This window comes from Phaseolus vulgaris, chromosome 7 (genome assembly GCF_000499845.2).
Source record: "Phaseolus vulgaris cultivar G19833 chromosome 7, P. vulgaris v2.0, whole genome shotgun sequence".
In the NCBI taxonomy this organism is placed as follows: Eukaryota; Viridiplantae; Streptophyta; class Magnoliopsida; order Fabales; family Fabaceae; genus Phaseolus; species Phaseolus vulgaris.
Genome location: NC_023753.2, coordinates 32,204,033 through 32,222,186, shown reverse-complemented (window position 1 = coordinate 32,222,186; position 18,154 = coordinate 32,204,033). Strand labels below are relative to the sequence as shown.

General features: G+C 27.2%; 1 protein-coding gene across 1 annotated transcript; it reads left to right on the top strand.

Annotated features, from left to right (window-relative positions):
- Window positions 1-672: 672 nt before the first annotated feature.
- On the top strand, window positions 673-2,827 carry LOC137830056 (9-cis-epoxycarotenoid dioxygenase NCED2, chloroplastic-like). The gene has a single exon (XM_068637149.1). The coding sequence runs from the start codon at window positions 797-799 to the stop codon at window positions 2,564-2,566; it is 1,770 nt and encodes a 589-aa protein (XP_068493250.1). The 5' UTR covers window positions 673-796; the 3' UTR covers window positions 2,567-2,827.
- Window positions 2,828-18,154: the final 15,327 nt, after the last annotated feature.

Below are 18,154 nucleotides of genomic sequence, written 5' to 3'. Positions count from 1 at the left end.
ATGCGTGATAATTTTTTTTTTATAAAAAAATAAATAAAAGTGTAACAAAAAAAATGATATGATAATTTTCAAAATAAAAATCATTATGAATTTTTTTATAAGAATATTATATAAAATAACAACTGTAAAAGTAATTTTTTTATTAATTATAATCATATAATATGAATACTTCTTATTTTTTTATTATAAAAGTGAAAATGATTAAAAGTACATCAAGAAAGACTTAAATTTTTAATCACGTCATTAATAGTTATAAATAGTCCATAATTTTTTTAAAAAAACTGTAGAAGTAGAATTCAAATTGTGCTGTGCTGCATTGAGGGGTCCCAATGCTCGAAGCAAGCTGAGTAGTTATATAACGTATATAGTAATTAATTTTAAGTAGAAAAGTTATTTAATCATTTTAAAATAAAAGAGAATGTTTAATTATTTATTTCATTAAATAAAAAATATTATTTTTATCTATTAAAGGATAAGATTGTTTAAAATACTCTTTTATGAAATGGTACAGGTAGATGAGAAAAAATAAAAAATGGAAAATAAATTACTTGTTAAAAGTATGATTACATAATTCATTTATTATTTTTTAAAGTAATAATTTGTTTTAATTTTATTTTATCACGTTTGTGTAACACGAGAGAGCTTCTTTTGGCTTCCACTATATATACACATGTGTGTGTAGAATTTGAACAGCCTCCTTCCCTGCAATTCCTAGTTACTTTCAATCTCTTTCCTTTGATTTGTTTACAGAGAGAGGAGAGTTGTGGGTTTGAAACAGGGGAGGGACAGAATCTGCATGATGATGACGATGATGTCGCTGAACTCAAGCTCTTCTTTCTCCTCTAATTGCTCCTCATTAACAGATATGGGGTTCCCCACAAGGTTTGAGAAGAAGGGTATTAGAAAGGTGGTGGATTGTGCTCTTCAATCTCCCTCAGTCATCAATTTCCCGAACCAGCCCCACCACAAATCCCAAAATACCAAAGAACCCACCACCCCTGCGTTCACAACAGACACTCCCAAAAGGATTCAGTGGAACCCATTCCAAAAAGCCGCAGCAATGGCCCTCGACATGTTCGAGAGCGCGTTGGTTTCACGCGAGCTTCAACAACCGCTCTCCAAAACTACGGACCCACGCCTCCAACTCGCCGGAAACTTCGCTCCCGTTCCTGAACACCCACTCCAACACTCCTTACCTGTCATCGGCACCATCCCCGAGGCGCTTAATGGCGTCTATCTTCGTAACGGCGCCAACCCATTGTTTCAGCCCAAATCCGGACACCACCTCTTCGACGGCGACGGCATGGTCCACGCCGTTAAAATCGCCGACGGCAACGCAAGCTATGCATGCCGTTTCACCCAAACGCAGAGACTCATGCAAGAGAGCCAACTGGGAAAACCAGTGTTCCCCAAGGCAATTGGCCAACTCCATGGCTATTCCGGCATCGCCAGGCTTCTTCTCTTCTATGGGCGAGGTCTGTGTGGCATACTCGATCACCGCCGTGGCGCCGGCGCGGCCAACGCTGGCCTCGTTTTCTTCAACGGAAAACTCCTCGCAATGTCCGAAGACGACCTTCCCTACGAGCTCCGAGTCACCGACTCCGGCGACATCAAAACAATTGGTCGTTACAGCTTCCATGACCAGCTGAATTCCTCTATGATCGCGCATCCTAAGATCGATCCTATCTCCGGCGAGCTTTTCTCTCTGAGCTACGACATTACCAGTCCCTGCGTCAAGTACTTTAATTTCTCGCCGAAGGAGGTGAAGTCACCAGAAGTCGAAATCCGCCTCGACATTTCGACGATGACGCACGACTTTGCGATCACAGAGAATTTCGTGATAATCCCCGATCAGCAGGTGGTTTTCAAGCTCGGCGAAATGTTGAATGGAGGTTCACCGGTGATGTACGATGGCAAGAAGCCTTCGCGGTTCGGCGTCCTCCCCAAGTACGCAACAGACGCGTCGAGCATCTTGTGGGTGGAGACGCCAAATATGTTCTGCTTTCACCTCTTCAATGCGTGGGAGGAACGCGACACAGACGAGGTGGTGTTAATCGGGTCGTGCATGACGCCCCCGGATTCGATCTTCAACGATAGCGAGGAAAATCTTACGACCATCTTAACCGAAATAAGGCTGAATCTGAGAACTGGCGGGACGACGCGCAGAGTTTTGGTTCCCAACATGAACCTGGAAGTGGGGATGGTGAACCGGAAGCGACTCGGGAGGAAAACCCAGTTCGCGTACATGGCTATTGCTGAACCGTGGCCGAAGGTGTCCGGTGTGGCGAAGGTGAACCTGGCGAGTGGGGAGATGAGGAAACACGAGTACGGGGACAGAAGGTTCGGTGGAGAGCCATTCTTTGTGCCCATAGGCGGAGGAAACGAAGACGAAGGGTACGTCATGGCTTTTGTGCATGACGAGGTGACATGGCAATCTGAGTTGCAGATTTTGAATGGTGTGGACTTGAAGTTGGAGGCGACTGTGATTCTGCCATCCCGAGTGCCCTATGGGTTTCATGGGACCTTTGTGGAGGCTAAGGATTTGGCCTTACAAACCATTCATTAATTAGCATCACAGACATCCAGTGCTGCATGTGGACACATGTGTACTATTTTATTGGGTTGCGTAAAGGGAGACAGACAGGTCCCTCCCCAGGTTCTCCACAACAAAGATTTTCATGGTATTATTACCTTCTCTGCTGTTTTACCATTGTAGTCACCCATTCTTGCTAAATAAATCTATAAGCTTTTCAGGAATCAGCTTGAAGCTTTGAACTATGTATCTATCATAGATGGAGCTCAGCTGCTTTCTGTTTCTCTTTTTCAATTTCATATTTGTTCTTTTCTCACTCTCTTCTTCTATCCTATCTGTCAAACTGTTCTCTGCATGACATGTTGCTGTGATAAGTAAGGTCTTTCCACCAACTGCTTACCACCACCAATCAATTCACTCAAAACTATTAACTTCCACTGTTCTTGCAGATACTTCACAATCTATATTTTTTTTACATATTATTATTTTAATTTTTTATATTATTTAATTTCAAACTTATTCTTTATTTTATATATATATATATATATATATTTACTTTTAAACCTATCACATTAAGAATTATCAAGTATATAATTCTAAGAATGATCAAACTATATTTTATTTTCTTGCAACTTGCTTAAAGTCTAAGGAGCTTTCAAAGAAAATGAAGATTCACTTATGACATTATGATAAATGTCAAAGAAAACTATTCTAAAATAAAAATGTTAAATTACCTTATATAAAATTCTATATCTGGTCAATTGTAGAATTTTTTTCTTTAATAATTGCAATATAAAACAATTAATTATTGAATTATGAAAGGACACATTTTAAAACTCGTACTACTAATTATGGAAATAATTTCTTTAACACTCTTCTTTATTTACATTCACTTGACAATATTCTATTATAGTAATAAAAATAAAAATAAATATTAATTTATGAAGTTGTAAATTGAGTATAAGAGAAAAATAGAGTGTAAATCTATCCTTACTCACTAATTAATCATATGGACTACCAACATTGATAACATAAAAAAGGATAATGATAGGTTCATACCATTTAAACTTATTTAACATTTTAAAAAATTATTATTTTATTATAATATAATGTTTTGTTCTATAAAACATTTTTGGGGTAGATTTATTTTTTAAGAGTAGTTTCAAAAAGTAAATTTTCCAAATCAAAATCCAACCAAAGTACCACAAGGTCAAAGCCTAGTGGCCCCAGAATGAGACCTGTACTTCTTAGACCCATACTTCCAAATATGTTAGGATACATCTAAATTGTGAAAAACAATTAGAAATTATTACCAGGGCCACATTTGGTATATTTATTTATTTATTTAAGATCATTATTTTGTTGATTTTCTTTCTCTTTTATACATTTATACCTCTTTTATCTTCTATTGTTTTATTTATTTACCTTCTATAATTAGTATTACTGTAAAAAATATTTGTAATAATTATTATTATATTTTTTGTTGTTATAATAATAATATATATTATTAATATTTACTTTATTTTTGTTATTAATTTATTATAATTAATATATAATTATTTTTAAAATGATATATATGTTAACTTACCCACAATACTAAAAGCAAAAAAATAAAAAATAAAAGGAGGAAACAATAAAAAATTAAAATGTAAGAACCAGCTTAATTTGGAGAAGTGTTTGAAATAAGGTAAAATATGGATATTTAAACTTTATTTTACAAAAATTACCATATCTTTATAACATTTTCTTCTACATTTTCTCTATATTTCATATATATAAAAGTCTTCCTTAAATATCATTAAAAGAAAAAATTAATTTATCTACGAAACAATTTGTTAAGTAACAGTCTAAATCGGTAATAAATCTATTATGATTATTATTATAATTATTAATATTAATATAATTAATAATATAAATATTATTAATATTATTTATATATTATATATTTAATATCATTTATATTATTAATTTTATTAATATTATTATTATTCAAATTAATAACATTATTAATTATTATAATAATATTATTAAATATAATTAATATTATTAAATATTATTAATATTATTAAATATTATTAATATTATTAGTATTATTCATATTATTAAATATTATAAATAGTGTAAATATTATTAATATTATAAATAATATTAATGATATTAAATTTTTATTTATATTATTAATATCATTAATACTATTAATATTACTAATACTATTAATATTAATAATAATAATAATATTATTATTATTTATATTATTAATATAATAATAATATATTTATATTATTATATTAATATTATTGATTTTATAATATTAATAATATGTATACCTATTAGTTATAATTATTATTATTTATTATTTTTATTATTTATGAATATTAGTTATGATTTTATAATTATTTAGATTATAAAAATATTTTTAATAATATGTATATAATTATTATGATAATAGTTGGTAGGTATTAGAGATTCGTGGGTAATATTTGGTAGGTAATAGAGATTCATAGATAATAGTTGATATGTAATAGAGATCTGTGAGTAATAGTTGATAGGTAATTGAGATAAGTGAGTAATAGTTGGAATGTAATAGAGATCCGTGAGTAATAGTTGGTAGGTAATGATGAATTTACATACGGATTCAGATTTGTGGGTAATATCCGTAGATAATGTTATTCGTAGATAATATCCGTAGGTAATGTTGAATTTACATATGGTTTCAGATCTGTAGGTAAAAATCCGTAGATAATACTGAATTTTTTTGAAGTGTATTTTCATGAATAATAGAAAACTTCTATTCCAATAAAAGTTGGATTTGAGTAAGTTTTTCTTTGTTATTTCTTTTCTTAAGTTTGTTTATGGAAAAACATGCATATATAAGGTTAAGGCTTTGTGTGTGAAGTTTATTGGGTAAGGATAAATTTGTGTTAGTTTAGGAGCATGATGATATATTAAAATTGTTGATTAAAGTATTTTTATATTCATGTTTAACATCATTGTAGGAGTAGTAAATTTAAGAGTTAAAAGTTGATTAAGCAAGTTATAAAGGTAAAGGAAGCTCATTATAATTTTGATAGCATCTTAGGGAACATAATCCAGACTATGGATGTGACTTGGTAAAAATATTGAGTTTTGTGCAATGAATATGTTTTGTTTGAGAATATTCAAATGAATGTATCTTGTTTGAGAATATTCAAAGGAATGTGTATCAAATTTTGACATGACTTTTATATGTGATGATGAATTTTTAGATATTTATGTTAGTAATTATATGTTTGCAATATAGTTAATGTTACTTATACACATTACTAGTTAGTAATGAATTGTATAAATGAGAGGCCAAATAGTTTAAAGTGATGGATATGATAAATTGTACTATTTATGTAAGTGAAATTCTAAGTGGATATTTTGTATGTTTAGTAGTTAAAAAATGTAGAATGTTGCAATTAGGTCAAATTGACTCAATATTTAGAAAATGATTACCCAATTATATGTATGAAAAATGAAGTAGAACAATTTTTGGACCCGTTTGGTACAACTGTGAAATTTTGCAAAACTATCTTATGTAAAGTTGTTGTGCGACCAAGTTCTCATTGGGTGAAGTTAATTTAATTGAAAACTCAAGTGGTTTACTTGTTGAACAACCAATTTTTTTTTTGAAAATCTTTATTTAATTGAAATCCATAGATGTTTAGTAGTTGGACGAACAAACCTTTGACGAAACGAGCATAATGGTGATTGAGTGAATTTAGATGTGTTTAATTTACTGAGCAAGCAAATTGATGGTTAAGCAAAACAATGTTTTCTAAAGTTTGAAAAAACGTTTCTAAATGTTTCCACATATTAAAATTGTTTATATTTCACTAAATTGTTCTATTTTATCAAGATATTGTACTTGAATATTGTACTAACGAGTACCAAAATATTGATAATATAATACCTACTTGAGATAGTTGGGCCAAACCACATGCAAATTGAAAATTTATTTCTATTACAACAAAAATCAACCTAATATTTGATAACAGATTAATCACCCCAATATTTGATAACCACCTTATTGGATATTTCACTAGGCCTAAAAGACTATAAATATAACTTTATTATCTAGTAGTCACTCAATCTCATATACTCATTTAAATATTATATCTCTCTAAATTCTTACTAGAGCATCAAAAAATCTTCTGCAGGTAGATCACCACTCAATATTTCATCTACAAAGAGCTCATACAAGAGAAAATATCAGGCGATGAGAGTTAGAGGAGGTTCCTATAACCTAGTTTGCAATGTGAAAAATAATTGTGTATGGTAGGTCTCAAAGATTCACTCTATCACATGAGTAAACATGTTATTATTACGTAACTTTGTTGTGTGTGACAACTTAGTGAATGTAGTATGACAAATCCAAATATGTGAGTTTGGTTCAATATGTGTCTTCCAAAATATATGTATATTGAGTAAATTGAATGTATATTCATGAGAATATATGAATGGTATATAAATGGATTATATGAATTGTGTTGTCCGAATGGTCTAATGAAGTCGGTAAAAATATTGATCCCTACAGTCAAATTATCGACCCAGTCATCAACTGAATGGTTACAACTCAGATGCTAACTTGGCAGGCCACGTCCGTTTGACTGGACAAAATTAGATTACGAAAGTGTTAGGCAAGGCACGAAGGCACTCCTTAGGAGGGTTATTCGTGAAAAGAGAAAGAGAAAAAAAATAGGACGAGGTGGACAACATGGGTAAGAACGTGCAAAGTCCTAAACGAGAACATGAAATCAGGAGGCTAGGTAAAAAAGTATAAAGGAGAGCAAAAACAAAGAAGATGAGGACGACATTTTTGGAAGAAGAGTTCAAATAGAAGAGGTTAAAAGAAAAGAAGAGAGGATAAAAAACCACGATTATTGGAAGGATAAACTAGCGAGAACATGAATTGTCAAGATAATGAATATAATTTTATATACGTGAGATTTTAAACACCATCTTAACTTATTCTGTGTGCTTATTTGTATTTATCAAACTATAGTAATTATGTATTACAGAGAAAAGTATAAAGGATAAAAAACCAGGATTTATGAAAGGATAAACCAACGAAAACATGAATTGTGAAGATAAATATATATAATTTTGATATATATGTGAGATTTTAAATACTATTTTAACTTATTTTGTGTACTTATTTGTATTTATCACTGTGGTAATTATGTATTAGATGGGAAAAAATATATTTCAAAGAAAAAAATTCTTAGCAAAGATAAGTTAAAGAGAGAAAAAAGAATTTTATTTTCTATTTTATTTAATTTTTTTTCTTGAAATATGTATATATTATAATTTTTGATAAGGAGAAAAGTTTATTTTAAAAAACCTTTAAAATATACTGTGAATATTAGATATATATTTATTTATATTATGATGATTAATAATAACGTAAGTTACTTAAATATTATATCAATAATTTTGTTAATAAATATCATTATAACTGTTTAGGCCAAATATCACTATATTAATAATTTGTTCTTCAATCTGTATGATATCATGTATTATTCACGTGGAAATATAGGTTATCACGATTTAATAAAACTTAAACTACTTCATGTTTTATGTTATTTATTATTTTGTTTTCTTTATACTTTATTCTTTCTATGTGACCTCTTCTAAATAGAAAAAATGTATAAATATATTTTACAAATACTATGGAATATTCTGATAGTGGATTAAAAAAAAGTAGTATTAAGAGCCTACAACATAAATTTTACATTTTCGCTCTTTTTTCTCTATTAATTTTGTTACTTTATAAATACATAAAAAACTAGGAATAGACGAAAAATTAAAATATTTTTATTGTATAAACATAACAGCTGTTTCTTTCCGATTTATGTGATTGGTGTAATTTAAGTTACATATTACTGATATGAATAAAAAAAGTTTATAATATATATATATATCAGTTATGTTAGTGTTACATGACTTCACTCAACTAAAATTATGGTTAGATGAGATGATTTTTTAACAACGTAAACAAAAAGGAGAAGAAAAGAAACAGAGCAAAAAAAAAAAGAAACCCCATTCCTTTTGGTACCTTCCTTTCTCACTCTCCCAACTTCTCTTCTCTCTTTTCTCTTTTTAATTTCTCTCTCATAACTTATCTATTTCAAAATCTCATCATACCCTATTTCAAAATCTGATCATACCCTGCAGTAGCTAAGAAGTCAGGTTACATTTCTATTCGATCAAATTTTCAAACAGAGTAAGTTCATTTTTACTCTAAAGTTTCCTTATTATCTATTTTTTCTATGACCTAGTCATCAATCTTAGTGAGACCATTTGAAAATAATGTTTCTCTCAACTTGATTAAGCTTATACTAAAATTTAGTAATATTTGGATGACTTATTCTAGGTTCCTATATTTTGGAGTGGTTCCCCGGTTTGAAGTAGAATTTCCATCAGAATAAAGAATTTCAGATAAGGGAGACTAACTTTAACTTTCAATACCCTAAACTAGAAAATTTGAATATGGAGGGGACGCGGTCTCAAGTTTCAATTTCTCTTGCAGAGATGTTAGTTGATAAAATTATTTGATTTTATGTTGTGTGGACATGTATAAATATTATATTTTGATAGTTTGAAAGTTAAATATTGTTTTTTATGTTGGAAAAGTTTTTGAATGATATGTATTATATATGAACGATGAAAATTGTATATATGAAATTGATGTCATACATGTTGGTTATTAATTCATATTTTATTAGCCAAATGTTGGTTATTAATTTAGATTTTATTACCCTTAAATTATTTACCATTACCATTAGTATTGCATTAATGATCACAGGGGCGATTAGTATTCCAATTTTATAACTTCGAGTATTTGTAATTTTATTATATATATTATTGAAGTAAATCAAAATGAAGGTATCGGTTCAACATTTTTGCAATTCCTTTCAATTACGTTCATTCAGTTTCTACAACCTTTTGTCTTCTGATATTTCTTTCAATTAGTTCTACAACTAGTATCTTATCATGAACTCTACCCAATTATCAGTCCTTATCCTTGATGGAAAAAATTACAATCGGTGGTGTGTGCAAATGAGAGTTTTGTTTGATTATCATGAGTTAGGGATGTCGTTGAGAGTGGAGTGTTTGCATTAGCTGATAATGCAACTGAGGCGCAACGAGTAGCACATTGTGACCATAAGAAGAAGGACAAGAAAGTTTTGTATCTCATCCATCAAGGGATAAATGACGAGACGTTTGAGTAGATAGAAAGAGCAACAACTACAAGTGAGACTTGAATCATTTTGTCAACCAATTATAAAGGTGATAACAAGATCAAGAGGGTGCGTCTTCAAACCCTAAGACGCCAATATGAACTGCTGCAGATGGAAACCACAGAGACGGTTGATGTCTATATAAATAAAGTTCTTGCCTTGACAAATCAGATGAAGACCAATGGTGAAACACATTCAGAGCAGACAAAGATGTAGAAGATTTTGAGATCTTTAACTCCCAGATTTGACATGTTGTTGTCGCAATTGAAGAGGCCAATGACATTTCAACAATGACAGTAAGATTGAAAAACCAATTGAACAGGCTTTACAAGCACAAGCCTCAATTGGTAGCTCCTATCATAAACACGGTAGTTCATGACGACGTGGTGGTAGTTATTCCAGCAAAGGTCGTGGTGGTCAGAATCATGGAGGCACTGAGGAAAACAACACTGGTTCCAATCATAATCCAAGTTCAATTAACTCTTGGCGCAGAGGACATGTTCGTGGAGGACTAGGAGGCATGTATAATAAATCAAATGTGGAGTGTTATAATTGCCATAAACGCAGCCATTATGCAAATGAGTGTCAGATCAAAAGGTGATAATCATGTTGCCAATTGTGCTCAAGAAGATAGTAATCACGAACAAGATGAAGATGATCATGCAGTACTAATGGTAGCAACATCAAATGAAACTCCAAACAATCAGACTTGGTGTTTGGATACAGGTTGCACGAATCATATGTGTGGTCAGAAGGAGCTGTTTGCGGATTTGGATGACTCATTTCGCACAAAACAATTAGATTATGGAGTTCAAAACTGCTTGTTCATCTTCTCATCATCGTCGTAGTTGTGTGCCACCTTCGAAGCTCTTCAACTCCTCTAGAGCTTCTACTCCCTTACTGGGTTAGTAATTTTAAGATTTTAATTTTTTTATTATCATTTATAATGAATTATTAGCGAGATTAGTAATGTAATTATTCTTTATAGTATTAGTTATATCTTTATTTAAATTATTAGTTATATTATTAATTACATTGTTAGTTAGGTTATTATTTAAATTATAGTTAGATTATTATTTATATTATTAGTTAGATTATTAGTTTAATTATAAAATTAAAATTGATTAATTAGTTACATTATTATTTAAATTATTAGTTAGATTATTATTTACAATTTTTAGTTATATTATTAATTAGAGTATTAATTAAAGCATTAGTTAGATTATTATTTAAATTATGGTTATATTATTATTTAAATTGTTAGTTAAATTAGTTGTAATTGTAAAGTTGAAATTAATTAATTAGTTATATTATTAATTGTAATCATAAATTTAAATTGATTAATTTTATAATTGTGTGTATGGTTATAATTATTTAATACGTTTTGGTATTGGATTTGGGGTGTCCTACCCTTGATAACTTATTAGATTTTGAAAAATTTAATTTAGAGATCCTTAGTTTATCGTTTGAGATTTAATATATTTATTTGTCTACTATTTCTTCAATTCAAAATGTGTTTTTTTTTCTTAAACATTTTATAAAAAATAGAGGAGGTTGTACCGATAATAAATGTATTGAATATTGAATTATAGTTCAATAAACAAATGAGAGGGTATGAATGTGGCTTAGGGATGACAAAACAGGACAGTGTGGGCCCATGGCTCGCCAAGAAAAACCGCGGGACAAGCTACCTATTCCAACCCGCTGACCCTCTTAGACCCGCCTTGTGTAACCCGCAACATGCGTGGTCTAAGTGCAGGATGGGACAGGCTGCCCACATAACCTGCATAACTTAAAAATCTTGAGATTTCTTTATGCACCTTCATATTTTCTTCATGCAACCTCATATTCTAAAAAATTCTAAAATTATTCATTTCAGATTCTATAATTTAGAATACAAATTTGTAATACGGATTGTGTAATTTGGAATATTGTACCATTCCAAACACAAATTTTAACTCCTAGACTCTATAAACCCCATAAGTCTCTGAATTCCACATGCTGGAATTTTTACTCATATCTTATTACACATGTGTCATGAGAATAATACTGTGAGACCATTTACCTAATTCATCTAAATAAAAAAGATTAAATTTATTCAAAATTTATATTTTATTTTATTTTTCATTAATTTTTAAAAATGTATTTATTATGTGAGCTTGCCTGCAGGCCCGTGGGTCAACCCTTATGCATGGCGAACAAGTAAAATTAACCCACATATTCTACACGGGACGGGCTAGTCCGAATTGTCATCCCTAGTGTAGCTACTATATAATGCAATGGATGACAACTATTGTAAAGTCATAATTGACAAAGGTTGAGACCAAGTAATCATGTTTAACTAATTATTTATATAAAATTATGTGTAGTTTATGAACTAATTTTGAAATTATTTTGTGGTGCAATATTTTGTGGATGTTCAACCATTGGATTTGAAATCAATAGACTATGTGAGAAACACTTGAGCCACAATTTTCATTAGATTTTATAAAGCTCTAGAACAAATGATGATCACAATAGTTAAATCATATGTTGTTTAGTTTTAATTTTGGTTTTATATGATTTAGTGTATAGAAATTTTTACATTACACATTAATTAATAATTTCATTTGATTCATTATATATTATTTTATAAACTTTTTGTATTATTATTGAATATGACTAAGGTTTTAAACAATACAAGTTAACTAAGAGGATGAAACATGATAAATAAATTGAACTTAAAAAAAATCACATAGACAACGATTTTGAATCGTAGTCTATGAGACACTATAGGCGATAACTATGTGAGCCTTTTTTTTACAGTGCAATAGAATAAGCAAATATTCATACAACAACCGCCACCCATACTATCTTTATGTATTTTAAATGACACACATTGATTGACGATTGGTCAAATAATTATTACTTATGAAGCATAATTAGACGATGATTCAAACAACAATCGTTGCCTATATGAAAAAACAAAGATGACAACTTGATTTCTTGTATATATTAAATTTTAAATCATCACCTAATAACTTTAAAAATTATAGTCTAAACTTATATATATATATATATATATATATATATATATATATATATATATATATATATATATATATATATATATACCACTCTACAACACAAGAAAATAAATATATAAATTTTTTGAACAACTTTATTAAATAGGATTGATTTCTCCATAAGTATTAATTTAATATAAGAAGGAAAATTAATGAACAGACCAATTTTAAAATATTTTATTAAAAAATAATATTATTCCCTCTATTCCAATTTATTTGTAGTTTAATATTTTTGCAATAACAACAAACATATGACAGTAAACGAGTTTTAATAGATTTAGCTTAGCATACCAAATTATACGTCTAGACAGATTTATCTGAATATTATATTATAAATAGAATATAGTAAAGTGAAACAATTATTAAGATTTAAAAATAGTTTTTTTTTATATCTATTTTATAACAATTTAAACGTTTAAATTATTTATTGCAACAAATTTCGTCTACATAGGCCTTTAGAATTAATAGGGAAACTTTGTTTATATGTTTCTTGCCTGTTTCTAATATAAGATGTGTTAAAAAAAATGCCATAGCTAAGAACCAAGCCGTGAACAAGTTTATGTTTATGCAGCTACAGCACTTGAATAGGAACAAACAGTTTCAGAAAAAAATGTGAAGAGATGAAGATAAAAGTGAGTGGATAAAAGGGCTAACCCATTTGAGTTAGTATTCTAAATGGACTTTTGTAATTGTGTGTATGATCATGGGTTTCTGAGCCATGAACCTATCTCTCTTTTAGTTTACAATTTTAGAGACTATTTTATAAATGGGGAAAAGGTAAAGAAAATCATGAATCTCAAATTTAAAATGAAAATTCTGGTAGTGACTAAACCAACACAATTAAACGAGTTTAAACTAAGTAACCAACTGGGGGCAATTGTTTGATATGTTTGGTACTATGATGTTGTTTATTAAGGTTATGCAGATACATAATAATCTGTTTTATTGTAATAAGGTTAGAGTGTTTCTAAAATATATATATTTTATTTATTTTTTAGAAAAAAATTAACAACACAAATTTTAAATTCAATGATTAACAACTTGAGATTCTTTAATCTTACTGTAGAGTAAACACTCACCTCAATTATGTGGTTAATTCAAGAGAATAGTTTATAAAATGGATGAAAGAGAAAATTAGAATCCTCCAATTGTGGGACGATTATGTAGTAGGGAAACTGTATTTAATTTTTTATGTGCATGAAAACTGATCTAACTAACGATAATCACGAGATTAATTTCTGTTTCAGTGACTTAAAAATGATTGAATTGGTAGAAAATAATTTTGTTTAGTTTTGGGTACTCTGTTTGTTTACATGTTAGAGTTTTGTTAAATTTTAACTTAAAGGTATAAATTCCCGCTCGAAGTAAAAATTTGAGCCAGAATAATCTTTGCACTGGCTGGGACTCGAACCCGAGCCCATAGGAATCAAAACCAAGGGACTCGAACCCGAGCCCATAGGAATCAAAACCAAGGGACTCGAACCCGAGCCCATAGGAATCAAAACCAAACCTCAAATAATGTTACATGCAATAGATTGCAGTCAGGATTCAAACCCAAGTCTTTCCAATGACCCAAGAAAGCATTGACCACTAGACCAGACAAGTTCTTTGGTCATATTATCATTTTTATTATACTTATACATATTAATATAATTTATACATATAATATAATTTATACATATAATATAATTTATACATATAATATAATTTATACATATAATATAATTTATACATATAATATAATTTATACATATAATATAATTTATACATATAATATAATTTATACATATAATATAATTTATACATATAATATAATTTATACATATAATATAATTTATACATATAATATAATTTATAATATAATTTATACATATAATATAATTTATACATATAATATAATTTATACATATAATATAATTTATACATATAATATAATTTATACATATAATATAATTTATACATATAATATAATTTATACATATAATATAATTTATACATATTAATATAATTATTATTAATAATAATAAATAATATTATTATTAATATTATTCATATTATTAATATTTATTAATGTTATAATTAATGTTATTATTAACATTATATTCATATTATTAATATTTATTAATGTTATAATTAATATTATTATTAACATTATATTCATATTATTAATATTTATTAATATTATTATTAATATTATTATTAACATTATTATTAATATTAATATTATTATTAATATTATTATTATTAGTATTAATATTCATATTATTATTAATATTTATTAATATTATTATTAATATTATTATTATTAGTATTAATATTCATATTATTATTAATATTATTATTAATATTCTTAGTATTAATATTATTAGTATTAATATTCATATTATTAATATTATATTCATATTATCAATATTATATTCATATTATTAATATTAATTTTGATATAAATATACATTTAGATATTTATTGTGTGTGTATAGTAGTTTTATTTGACTTGAGTAATATTACTTTTATCCGGATATAGATAGATAGAGAGAAAAAGGAAGAAATTATATAATATTAATATAACTTTAATACTATAAATACATATATATGTATTGATTAATATATTTCTTTATTTAATCATTAATTTTTTAAAACTCATGGTTAAATTTAAATTTACTTTCATATTATATATATATTAATATAAAATTATTTGATATCTTATTTTCAAATATAGGTTATTATAGGTAGTTGTGAAGTTTTTGTTAGATGGCTATATATGTGCTTGTATCTTACACTTCTTTTCTGATTTGAGATTCTTGTATAAGGATTGAAATATCCTTAAAATGTTTTGTTTAATTTTTTTTATTCTTTGTCGATAAAAAAAATCTTATTTTCAAATATTTACTTACATAGATTAAAATTGATATAATGTATAATTTTTAAAATATTTTAAATTATAAATTATTTAATCACTTTGTCATTATGATTTATATATTAGTAGAAAGGGTTATTTAGTAACAACTTTTTACATAGATTTATGGAATAATTAATATAGTTTAAACTATAATGATATGCTAACTAGTAATCTGTATTAGAGATTTAATTAATAGTTAATGTAAAAGTCATCATTTTATGTTAAAAGATAATATTGTTTGTTGACAATATTCTTTACTATATATAACACACAAGTAAAATCAACTACCTATAATGAACTTAATTAAGTCAATATGATCGTAAAATAATAATTAATATGATAGTTGATTTTAATGTAATAGGTAATATGATGACTATGAGTATGACATATATTAAATTTGATTCATACTAATAGATAATATAATAAATTATGTTTAGATTCAAGTAGATTATAGATAAATTAAATGTGATTCATATGTTAATATTGTTAGTATCATTAATATTGTTAGTATTATTATTATTATTAGTATTATTAATATTTTTAGTAAATAGTATTATTAATATTGTTAGTATTGTTAGTATTATTAATATTGTTAGTATTCTTAGTATTATTAATATTGTTAGTATTATTAATATTATTAATATTATTAATATTGTTAGTATTATTAATATTATTAATATTGTTAGTATAATAAAAATCATAATAAAACTAAAGAATTTGCTTAGTGTAGTGGTTAAATTTTACTTGGTTGCTGAAAGATTGCTGAAGGAACCTGGCTTCGAATCCCCCATTCACTGTTAATTTTATTTTATGGTGCTAATATTTACATATGGATTATATCCGTATGTAATGTTGATTTTATATACGGATTCGCGTTTTTCTTGTAGTGTAAATTAGTTTATAATAAAAATTTATAAAATAGTAATAAAAGTTTATAATAAAGTAGTTTTTTTTTAATAAAAGTTTATAAGTTAGTTTTTATTAGTAATAAAATAGTTTTTAAATTTTTATTTAATATTATTTATTAAGGTTTTAACTATTAACTATTCTAGATAATAAATTAATTACCAATTTAATTAAAAATTAATTTAGAATGTGAAATAGTTAGTAGTTAAAATTTTGATAGTAAATATTAGATATCAATGCTAATAAAAATTATCTTAGATATCAATAATTTTTTAGTTTATAAAATAATATCTAACTTGATATAATAAATAATTATATTTTGTTTTTAAATTAATTTTTATTTAATAATTTTGTTGTAATGAATGTTTATAATATATATGAAGGATATATATTATCTTATGAATAGAAATAATTAAGTACTTGAAATGTTACAATAAAAATAAAAAATATTTTAAATATAAATTATTTAATAAACTTCTTTAGAGAAGTTCAGTCGTATAAATTTTTAAAATTTGTATTTTTAACTTAATGTACGAAGTAATATTAATTTATAAGTTAATTAATTTTTGTTCTTCTAAATTTATCGGTTCAATATGAATGTGGAATAACAAATTTAAACCTAATTTGCATATGATTTGAAAGAGCAAATCATACCAAATTTAGTTCAGTCTTTCATATGAAGTATCCTAAAAGGTTTAGAGGGATGAGGAAAAAAGCATACAGTGACATAAAGAACAAATTGAGAAGGGGAAGTGAGACTTATTAAAAAATTATTTATTAGTTAATTTAGTTAGTGATTTCAAGTTCAGGTTATGAATATGCAATTTATTAAATATTTAAAAATAGTTTTGATATTTATAATTATTTTATCAGACTCAAACAACATTACATCCTCCATGGAAGATAGCTAAATTCCAAAACTAGCCAAACAAAGTTAGAACTAAACTAATTTCCATCTAGCTAAAACAATAAAAAAAACATGTGTTAAAAAACAAATTGCAACTATTACGAAATATTGTTATACAATTCCAACTATTAATAATGAAAAGTCTTATAAAACAAAACAGAAATGGTACTGATTCCAATAATCAACCCAACACAATAGAAAGAAAAAGAAAGGCTTTTTGTGCGAAAACGACAACCTATCCTTCTCCAACTTTTGCGAAACTTGAGTAATTGTCAATTTGAAAAATACATCCACATAAAGATGCTGATACCTTGACGCGTGTCAGTGCCACGTTTCTTGGAATTTAGGGAAAAAATAAATAAATCTTGGCGCATTTAAACATTCACGGAGGAATAGGTGCCAACCCTATGTCAATGAATAGTGTTCGTGGCGTTCTTAAATTTAACTTCAACCCAAAGTTAAGGCCAAAACTTGGAGTCTTCATTCAAACTATACCAAAATTATTTCAATTTACATTTTTCTGTTAAAATACACCGTTGAATAGTCCCAAAACAACTTTCACAGAACTGCTATATAGTG